We start from the raw sequence: 11,104 nt of genomic DNA, 5'->3' as shown, positions 1-11,104 counted from the left end.
TTTTTTTTATATCCTTCGTTGAACAGCCGACCCAATTTTGAGTTAACGACCAGCAATGTTCAATTCCGTCGCCTTGTCATTATATATAGCTAGTTTTTGAGCTTTCAAAATTCTTGAAAGTTAATAAAGTAAGTAATTTACTAAGTAATTTACTATATATATATATATATATATCAGTTTTTTTTAATCTACATTGGACAAAGATAAATAGTTTAAATTTGTTCAGTACTACATTTTCTAAATTTAAACACATTATTTATATTCTACACACACTGTTCCTATCTTCAGCTACTGTCCACCTATGTTCTCTTTTGCCTGCTTTACACCGCGTCTGTTACGCTTGTTACGTTGTGGACAGTACATTTTGCTAGGCATGGTATACTCATACCACAGCGGTTCGAGAACAGTTTACAAAATCAGCCGATCAGGAATTGCCTCTTCCCTTGACCGAAAAGTCAGTGGTCATAGCCGTTTAGACGTTGTATAAATCTCTTTTTTTTTACATTAGCCCCATTATTATAATGTTTTCCGATTTCCGGGGACATCCTTTATAAACGATCTACTGTAATGTACCTGCCTTCGATAATTGGTTATTTCACTTTGGCGTCAAAAGAAGGTGGTCACATTTCATTTTAAAACCGTTGCTGAACAGCCGACCCAATTTTTGGGTTTACGACTACTAATGCTCAAAGCCGTAGCCTTGTATCTTTGAACCCAATCCAGAAGACAAGGGACCTGGATGAAGTATTTGGAGAAATTCGCCTTCATGGAGGACTTTTTTATGTAACTAAACCGCATTTGCGTTACGCTGAAAGGAAAATCACAAAAACCTCCAAAGGGTAGTCTTGTAGCTAGGAGACTATAACCAATGATTCGTCTATCTTCGAGGATATTGTACGTCAGGTCGGTGCAAGCTGGATGCGGAATTTGTATCGATCATCCATCGATGGATACGAACACGGTTCACTTTATAGGATGGAGAACGTTATATCCCGTTAGTGATGTGTATATATTAAAAATAAAAGAAATGGATAAATGATGCTAATTAATTAAAAAGATTTGTAAAAAATCGTTAAACTATTTTTGAAGCCATTGATAAGTAAATTTTGGTAATAGGTACTTATTGAAAAAACTTATATATTATCAACTCTAATAAATAAAAGATTATCTGCCAGTAATTAGTAAACCGCTTGCTCGCAAAAATACGCTTCTAACTAGCAGTAGTAAACGTAAGCCTCAACAATGATACAATCAAATAATTAATTTCCATAATGGTTGTTACAATTACTCATTATATAATCCTTCTATTTTTCACTTGTTAGTTAATGAATAATCCCACCAAGTCTCTAAGATAGTTTATTATTAGTGAAATAGAGAAAATAAATAGAGAAAAGAATTACATAGAGAAAAGAAACATATCTAAGTGCAAAGGGAACATTTATCTAAGAGAAAAAAATTTATGACTGTGCTCCGTGATTGATTAAACATTACAGGAAATTAGATTTTAAACATTTTAGGAATAAGTTTTAATCAGCTGCTGCAAAAACATTATACGAAATTTATTCTCGTTTATAATTAAAAAAATATAAATTATATGATATATTCGCCTCGCATGTCTTTCTTATTTTTTTATCATCAACATCATCAACATGGGATAACCTACTCAGATTTAGGTCTAGATTTTAACACAAAGTTCCAATTTATAAGACATTTTCTTCCAGTAGAAGTATCTGCTTTATAATTAAAAAAAATTTAAATCTATGTAGGATATTTTTTTTTCTTCGCAGATCTATCCAGATTAAAATAAAAAAAAGCATTAATCTATGTGGATGATTCTTCCCACTTATCTATCTTAAAGTAAGCGTCAGAAAAAGGCAAGAAAAAAAGTGCGCATTAACGAGTAAACTTTCATTTCCAAATACTTTCATTTCTCTGTCTGTAATCCATCAATAATGTCATGACCTATAAATATTTAATTAATCTATTTATTTTTCAGCAAACAATAGACAACTGGAGTAAAGTTTTCTATACTGCAACAGCGTCTTATATATTCTGCGGTGGGATATTCGCCATATTCGGATCTGCGGAGCTACAACCCTGGGCCAAAGTAAAGAGTGTGGAAAAAACAGAATCCCAATATGAAAAATCTATTAATGAAGACACACGAACAAATGAATATAGTTGAATATATTTTAAAAACATTAAGAAACTCACTTCCAGTAATCAAAGCAACTGGTACAGAACCAGTAATGTAGTAGAGATTTAGTGGTAGACACACTTTGGAAACTTCATGATTAAGGGACAGAAGTAAGAGGACAATAAAAATTTATAAGCTGAAAAATGAAACCACAATTTTATCAATCAGTAGAAAATAAAATTTCATCATTTGTGTGGAATCTAGTGACATCGATTGTTTCGTGTGCATTGTGAAGAGTGCAGTGTGGTGATTCCAGCCAAATTGAAGTCGAATTGCGTGGAATGCCGACCACTTGAATAACAACGAGCAACGTAAGGAAAGAAAACGGTTTTCAGATTATTCAAGACACTGTACGAGTTCTCTACAGGCAGTATGATGTTTCTCTGTGTATAGTGTAAATTGTAGTGGAAATTGTAAATATTTATAAAAATACCTTTCTGGACGCATATTAATGTAAACTTTGTAAATATGTTATCGTGAATAACCGAAATCGACATTCACCGGTGAATGTTGACAATCGCATAGTCACTTTGGTGAATGTCCGAAATATTTGTTATATCCGATTGGATATAATTCATTCGTTGATATTATTATATTTATCCGATATTTTAATAGGAGAAACGTCAGTGTTCGAAGTACCGGTTAAATGTATACCGGGCAGTAGACCTAGTATATATTTTTAGGACATTTACCTAAGAGACTATGTGATTGCCAACATTCACTAGTGGGAGTAAACAACCACCAATTTCGGTTATTCACAGTAACATATACCTGTCCTTCAATAAAGAGTGGCTTATCACTATTTCCCCCCAAGTTTTTCACTTCATTGGAATAAAATGTATATCATATGATCATTTTGTAAGTAAACTAATGTAATCATTTATTTTTGAATTCACTAATTTGAATATGAACATAAAACATGGGCACTATTGAGTCGTATTTGAATGATTCGTGCATGGTGAACCCATGCTAGAGAACTGTAATTGTAAAAATTTGATGAGCGTTATTAGTAAATTCCTTAAAATTATAATTACCCATTTTCCGCTGACGTTGCGATTGCACAATTTGTAGTGATGTAAATTGCAGGGCAGCCAACTTTCTTCACTTTTTGTAAAACTTAATTCCAGTGGTAGCAGAGTTAATATTTAAGTGTATAATTTTCATTCATTTAAGCTTTTTCTCCAATGCACTACATATAAATTATTTAAAAGTTCATATGCAACACCACTTTTTTAACTCTCCTACGTAATGAGGTTTATTTAAAATGTTGGACAACTTACGAAAATTTCTGAAAGCTTTGGTTTTTAATAAACCACCACTTTGCAAAATATTTTACAAAAATATTTTATATATTTAAAAACCATACTATTGTTGACAATAACGATTTATTGTCAAAAATATGAATACTTGAAAATATATCAAGTTATTTTTTTCATTAAACTAATTTTTATTAGTTTCGCATTAGTCAATATACATGCTATATAAATAAAATTTAGAACGCTTTCAATAAAATTTTATTCAAGAATTATCACTAAGTTTGCGATTTTTTTTAAATATATTTTCGATAATAATAACGATATTATCGTATTCGATGGCTGCAATAAATTATAGTAATCACGATACTGCCATACTTAACGCTTTGCTCCAAGATTATCAGATAATAATCGAAAACGTTTTATTACCTCCGGAGATAGCCTGGTTGGATGGACGTTGTGCTCTTGTTCATGAGATCGTGAGTTTCTATTTCTAGGTCAAAGAATCCCCATTTATTCAATATAGACTTGTAAACGTAAAATCTTTAGGAGTCACAGAGTCCTCCAAGTTCCCACAGCAAATCAATACCTCTGGGGGTACTGAATTAGAGATTGACCGTTTTCTGGTTTTGCGAAAAATTACGATCTGTGGGTGAATGATTTGAGAATGAGTGGGTCCTCCCTGCGAAACTGGCTGTGACGTGTGTGGGGATAAATAAAATTCTTGTTCATAGATGGCGCCACTGAAAAGCAAGAAATGCATCCCTCTTCCTTAAATTTGCTTGATTTCCCATGACAGGCTCGCTGGTATCGGCAAGTGGTATGAAATAAACAGAAACGTCTTATTACGTCGATTAAAATTATACTATCTTTTGAAAATCAAAAACAATTTCTGAAAGATTTATAAATGTGGCTTATCATTATAAGACTCAAATTTTTCATTTCTATTGTTATAGAAACGGTAGAAATTTTCATTTAGGCTCCATCTAGTCACCCTTAAAGCGGATTTTCTTTCTTCAAAGTAAAAACGTAACCCGATACCCGGAGGTATTCAGATAATGACATGTCCCCCAGTAGAACAACGGAAGTCAAGCATCACTAACATCTGTCTGTAAGCTAGTGAATGACCACTTTGATCAGTCTGCGTAAGACCCGAGGATTGTCCTCGTTAAACTGTTCTACCGTAACTGTTCTACCGGTGTAAGGCTACCAAAGCGGAGGAGTCATCTCCTCTGCACGGGGTCAAAGTTGTGATGGTATGTCATACTATATATATATACTGATTATACCTTAGCTACATCTAAGGTAGGAAGCAGTGGTAGTCCAGTTGTAAGAGAATTGAACTCCGGTTTGGTGGTGATGGGGTTTGTTTGATCCTCGACTCCGCTAAGACCCATGCAATATATGTGCTCGAATGGAATCGAAAGTCCCGTGATAAGTCGGTGAGCAGTACGATGGGTACAGGGATCTGAAGAAAACATTCCTTCCCCATTAGATCTATGTCTAAATTAATGAAGAAGTCTGCCGAATTCACGCCTGCCAACTACTATGCTTTTTGTAAAATATTTTAAGGAGTAGTAGATGTTTAAAAATCAAAGCTTTCAGAATTTTTGGTAATTTTGGCAAATTTTTAAAAGTTTTACCAGTAAAGACCTGTAACAAAGTGGCATTGAATATGAACTTTTAAATCTTTTATATGTAGTGGTGTGAAAAATAAGTTTAAATGAATAAAAAATAATACACATTGAAACATGCTACCATTACTTAGCTACCACTGGAATAAATTTTTACTAAAAGCGTTGAAAGTTGGCAGCCCTGTGAATTGTGATGACATGTCTACGGATCATCCCCAGGGGTGTTCCCTTGAACGTCACCAATAGACCATTGTACAGCTCTAGTGAGACGCAAATGAAGTACCAACATGCCCATTCAATAACGTAATTCTCGTATCATTAAAAAAAATTCTATCCTTAAAAAATAACTCGTTCCCTCACACTTTACAATATTACAATGTTATTCGTAGAAAACACAATTATCATTTTGAGTTTCTATTAAGAGTTACAAACACTACTTATAAAATAGCTTGAAACTTTTTAAAGTTTTAAGATATTCAAATTGGACTTCTTTCATTAGGTTCTAAATATGATTCACTGCAAAATTATTAAAAAAAATGTTTAAATTTTTTCCGAGTATGCACAGTACAACAGAACTAATTTATTTACTTATATATTGCACAGTTTTCAACAAATTCATGATACAAATTTTAAAGCAAATTTTTTTAATTAATTTTAAATTGCTCTAAAAATTTTCTTCTAATTTATTGAATAATTTTTGTTATAGCAAGAAAAAATTAGTTTTTTTTTTTTTATAAAAATGTCCATATCACAATGAATATTTAAGCTAGGCATACAAAACTTTTTGTAATTATTGAATATAATAAACAAAGTAATTTTTACAAGATACAAATATATTGCTAAATATTGGGTCATAGTATGTTCAAAAACATTATTTCCTGTTTGTCTTTCATTGTTGGTCCCTTAAACCTCTGAAAACTTTAAAATTTCATTGATAAGCATAAGAAGAAATCGCATAATCTAAGCACTTCTGAAGTTACAAAATGATTCTTTAAATATTTCTAGAAAAATATGAAATAATGTTATAGTGCAGATGTGTTTCCATTATTTCCAGGCCTTAAAGCGAGACGGAAAAGAGAAGAAACTGGTAGTAGAACTATTTCAATAACAGATAATTTTCGGGGGGAATAAATCTATTCTTAACAATAAACAATTCATTGTTGTTAATTTTTTTATAGGGGGAAAAAGCAATTCATATATAAATTGTATCCGCTAAAAAAATTTGGTAGTTATGGTCATTTTGTTGTTCCCGAAAAACAGCTAAAAATGTAATTTATTTGTTACCAGTTTTTACTCTTTTCCGTCTTGATATATATTGACTTTCAGCCCTGATTTTTTTCTGCACCCTGTATATAATGTAAGCAAGAATTTAAGCAAGTATTTAACTAACCCAAGTTTTTGTTTTAACACGTTCACGCCGGGTGTTGCGCCTGAAAGCGGGACGGAAAAGAGAAAAAACTGGCAGAAGAACTATTTCAATATTAGATAATATTCGAGAGGAGTTAATCCAGTGGTCGGCAAACTTATTAGCCAAAGAGCCAAATATGAACAAAACAACAATTTTAAAAAAATTGGGAGCCAAATGTGCTTGTTTAGTAAACTTTTATTACACTAAATGAGTAGTACACTAAATAAAACTAAATTCCATACTTAATAAATATTTATTAATGCGAACAATGTGCTTGCATCTCCTTGGAAAGTTTGAGTAAGTCAGGTTTGTATGTTGTTGTTTTTAATTTTAGGCATGATTCCAAGTTCTCATCAGACGACTTCTCAGTTTACTCTTGATAATGTTCATGCTTGAAAAAGAATGTTCGCATATATATGTAGAACCGAAAAGGGAAAGAACAGCAAACGCGAGCTTTTTCAGCTGATCGTAAGNTTGTTTAGTGTTCGTGATATATTGAGCTATAAAGTAGCGGACTGTAACAAACATAAACATTTATTTTGAAACTTAATAACATAAAATTGAGAAGATCATTTTGAGTAACAGGGGGATGTTCCCTGTTCAAGAGTTGAATGGCAACTGAACAATAATGTGTTATATGATATGAGCGCCGCCTCGTGGCAGTTCTTAACAAATGTTATTACTTCTTGTAACATCGAAAAAATTAAGTTTCCTTTCCCTTGTAGTTTACGATTTAGCTGATTTAGATGAGACGTAACGTCTACCATGAAATTAAAGTTTTGGATCCACAGATCGTCTGTTAGTTCTGGATAGTGGATAGTTCCCTTCTCAAGGAGAAATGCTTTAATTTCCGGGAAAAGGGAAACGAAACGTTCTAAAACGTTCCCTCTTGATAACCAACGTACCTTGTTATGAAGCAGAAGATCAGCGTACTCACTCTCCATTTCAAATAAAAANTCAAGGAGAAATGCTTTAATTTCCGGAAAAAGGAACACGAAACGTTCTAAAACGTTCCCTCTTGATAACCAACGTACCTTGTTATGAAGCAGAAGATCAGCGTACTCACTCTCCATTTCAATTAAAAATTCTTTGAATTGGCGATGATTAAGAGCTTTAGCTAATATGGAGTTGATAATGGTAATCACTAATTCCATAACTTTACAAATTTCATCCGGAAATGTTTGCGCATGAGTGAATGAGACAATGGTAAACAAGTATCTCGTGATTTAATTTTTTCTTTCAATATAGCAACAAACCCTTTTCTTACGCCGATCATACTTCTGGCCTCATCTGTTGAAATCGACACAATTTTATCGAGGGGAATATGATGTTTTTCCATACACTCAATTACAGCATTTGTGATATCTTCTGACCTCTCCACCCGTCTGACCTTTGAGTGACAATAATCCTAAAAGTTCTTCTTTAGGGCCAGAATGAGACATAAATCTTACAGAAAGTGAAACTTGCGTATCATTATGTCATAAGACTCGTCAACTGCAATTGATTAAGCCGAAATAAATTTCAGATCTTCGATATGCTGGGTGGTTATATTCGAATACATTTTAATTGTTCTATCTTTAATGGTTTTGGCAGACAATGGTACCTCTTTTACTGTTTTCAGAATATCTGCTTTGTTCTTAAAATCCCGAAATAGCTCTTCGGATTAATTTATCAAAATGAGATGTAATTTTTTTCTTACCAAGTTTTTTTTTTAAATGAAATTATTATTGCGCCTTCCGTGGATATTTGTGCCAGCGCCGCACTTTGCCGACTACTGAGTTAATCTATTCTCAACAATAACAATTCGCTGTAAGGAAATTTATCATGGCGAAAAAGCAATTCAATATAAAAATTGCATCCGTTAAAAACAATTGGTAGTTATAGATTTTTATTATTCCCAGAAAAAAACTAAAAAATGAAATTTATTTGTTACCAGTTTTTACTCCGGTGCGCCGTCGATGAGACAATCTAGCGTGACCCATTGGTGGGTCACCCCGGCGTGAAAGTGTTATTAAAAAAAGCAAATTAAAATTATTTTCAAGGAATTCTTCTGTAAATTTTAGTTTCATAATTTTGATCACATATTAAGTTAGTTTCCTTCACAAATGAAATTGTTGTTTCAAAGCGACTCAAATTGTGTAAGATTTCTAATGAAACTAAATAAGTGTATTCTGTGCCATTACTTGAAAAAATAATTATTTTTAGAGTTCTAAGAGACAGTTTATGTTTGAATGAAATTTTCATGTGCAATTTTTGTTCCTGATTGTTTGAAAGAAATGCAACTGCACTTAAGATAGTTTTAATACATTACAAAAATTATTATTATTAAACGTTATTTTTCTTACAATTTTTTTCACTTGAGTATTTTATTTAATTTTATAACTGTTGCTGAACAACCGACCCAATTTTTTGCGTTTACGGCTTCTAATTTAGCAGCCTTGTGGTCTTGCACCCAATCCAGAAGACAAGTGAACTCATGGATCAGGTATAGGGAAAAAATTCGCATTCATGGAGGAATTTTTGATGAAACTATTTACGTTATCTAGTGAGGAAAACCACGGAAACCTCCCACGGTTAGACTGACGGCAAGGGAACACAAACTCATGATCCATCTACCACTGAGGATATATTACGTCGGCACTGTGGTCTGTGCAAGTCGGATGCTAAGATTCGTCTCGACAAGTCATCTCTGGGATTCGAACCTGGTTCTCCCCACTGAAAAGCGAACGCTTTATCCCCTGATCCATTCAAACCTTATTCGCTGCCCTCACTTCATTATTTGAATTAATTCAGATAATCGTAATATTGAAGTGAAGTTTTGTAATATATGCTCTTATTAATTACTATATAAATAACTTACAAGCAGTTAATTTTTCTGGACTTACAAGCCCGTTAAGTAATGCTTTGAGATTTTTACGGGAAGGGTAAAAAGGGTATAGTACTATCAAGAGAACTCCACATTTACTTCCAAGCAAAATTACATAAATGGGATTGGAAACTTTTAAATATTCTTAATTCTGACCGAGATTTATTTTCGAATAAAATTCGCCTAGAACACAATGTGTAATTCATGCATTATCAAAACAAAGTAATAAAGATAAATAAATTTCATGGTATGTGAAGTAGGTGTAAGGTCGTAAAATGTCGGAAAATATGCTTTATAATTGTTTCCGTTTCTCAATAGGACAAGTATTATTTCCTACTTATCATTCTATGTCAAAACTTATAGATCATATTTTGTAGATTTGAATAATTTTCTTGCATAATATTTATCGCCTTGATTACATTTAGCTGAAGGTCGAATGAAAATGGGTAAGTTTTCAAAATTTTCAATTGCCTAATTGGCTTTCCGAAAAAGGTAAAATATGAGGGCATGTATATATATATATATATGTATGTATAGCACTACTACAATGCTTACGAGCTATTAAAGGGATAATATAATCCTCTGTTAGACATTAAATTCAAATTTTATTTTAGACTTTTAAAGTCGAAATATTAGCTTAATACAAAATTTTCCATTTTTAGAATATTGGTGTTTCAAAGGTTAGTGTTAGTGACTCACTGAGTTATGTTGTGTGTGTTTCATTCAATTGGAATTATTACATACATTCAAGATAAATAATTAAATTTGGATGGGAAAAGGGTTGAATACGTCTAGGTTTAACTTTTGCAAGAAATTAATGGTTACAAATATCAAGAGAATGATTAGAAAGTAATGCAAAATATGTCCTCAGTTACACAATGTTTTTGTCTTTTGTTGAAACTTTAACTGTATATATTTATAAATTTAAAATATGGAGAAAACGTGAAAATAATATAATAAAGATTAATGTAAAGAGAAGAAAAAAAGTTATTAAAATAAAATATTTTTAAAAGATATTTAAAAAAATTATTTAAAAAAATAATTAAAAAGGCGGAAAACAAAATAATGTAAAGATATAATCTCGTCATCAGCTCGCACAATTGTATCCGCAAAAAGAAGTGCTTTCTATTTTTGTATTATATGTTGTAAAGAAGTGCTTTCTATTTTTGTATTAATATAGCCAAACCAATATGTATCAATACAATAGTGTAAGGATCACCAAAAGATTTTAAACGAAAATAGAACACATTAAGTAAAAAATAAAACGTATCAAATGTTTATATATATATATTAATTTTTAGGTGAATGCTACTTGTATTTACCTAAGAGATACATTTTGGTTTTCCTCGCATTCTTGGGAGTTTTTAACACCTTTGCAATGAGAGTTATTTTGAGTGAAGCGATAGTGGCAATGGTCAACCATACAGCTGTTGAAATAGAAAATAATTCATTAAGCAGCTTCGAATGCCCTTCAATCAATGATGAAAATTCAATTCAAAGTCATGAGTTGAAAGTAAGTGTTAAACAGTACTTTATTCATTTCATAAAGGTTCCTAAAATTTAATTAAATTCTTGATTTGCAGTAAAACGTACAGATATAAATGTATTAAAATTTATCATGATTGATTAACTATATGCAGGTATCATTTGAAAAAGCTACTATTTCATTCTAAATGAACTTCCAAATCTCTCCTGACACTTGCAATGAAAACTTACTCTAGGTTCCATAACCATTTATATATATAT

At 31.9% G+C, this 11,104-nt stretch overlaps 2 protein-coding genes across 3 annotated transcripts in view; both read left to right on the top strand.

Moving 5' to 3' along the window:
- LOC107454675 (putative inorganic phosphate cotransporter) overlaps nt 1-3,080 on the top strand; it is a 26,395-nt gene extending 23,315 nt beyond the window's left edge. For both annotated transcript variants that reach the window (XM_071181924.1, XM_071181923.1), the window contains exon 10: nt 1,997-3,080. In XM_071181924.1, coding sequence (XP_071038025.1) covers nt 1,997-2,185 — 189 coding nt within the window. In that variant the 3' untranslated portion in view covers nt 2,186-3,080. The remainder of the gene's footprint in view (nt 1-1,996) is intronic.
- A 6,567-nt stretch (nt 3,081-9,647) lies between these two features.
- The window catches only part of LOC107454680 (putative inorganic phosphate cotransporter), a 27,470-nt gene continuing 26,013 nt past the window's right edge, over nt 9,648-11,104 (top strand). Inside the window, exons 1-2 of the mRNA XM_043053822.2 lie at nt 9,648-9,804; nt 10,660-10,871. Of these exons, the coding sequence (XP_042909756.1) occupies nt 9,795-9,804; nt 10,660-10,871 (222 nt within the window). The 5' untranslated portion in view covers nt 9,648-9,794. The remainder of the gene's footprint in view (nt 9,805-10,659; nt 10,872-11,104) is intronic.

The sequence above is a fragment of the Parasteatoda tepidariorum genome, chromosome 6 (genome assembly GCF_043381705.1).
Source record: "Parasteatoda tepidariorum isolate YZ-2023 chromosome 6, CAS_Ptep_4.0, whole genome shotgun sequence".
Taxonomy (NCBI): Eukaryota; Metazoa; Arthropoda; class Arachnida; order Araneae; family Theridiidae; genus Parasteatoda; species Parasteatoda tepidariorum.
This window is presented reverse-complemented; position numbering and strand designations above follow the sequence as displayed.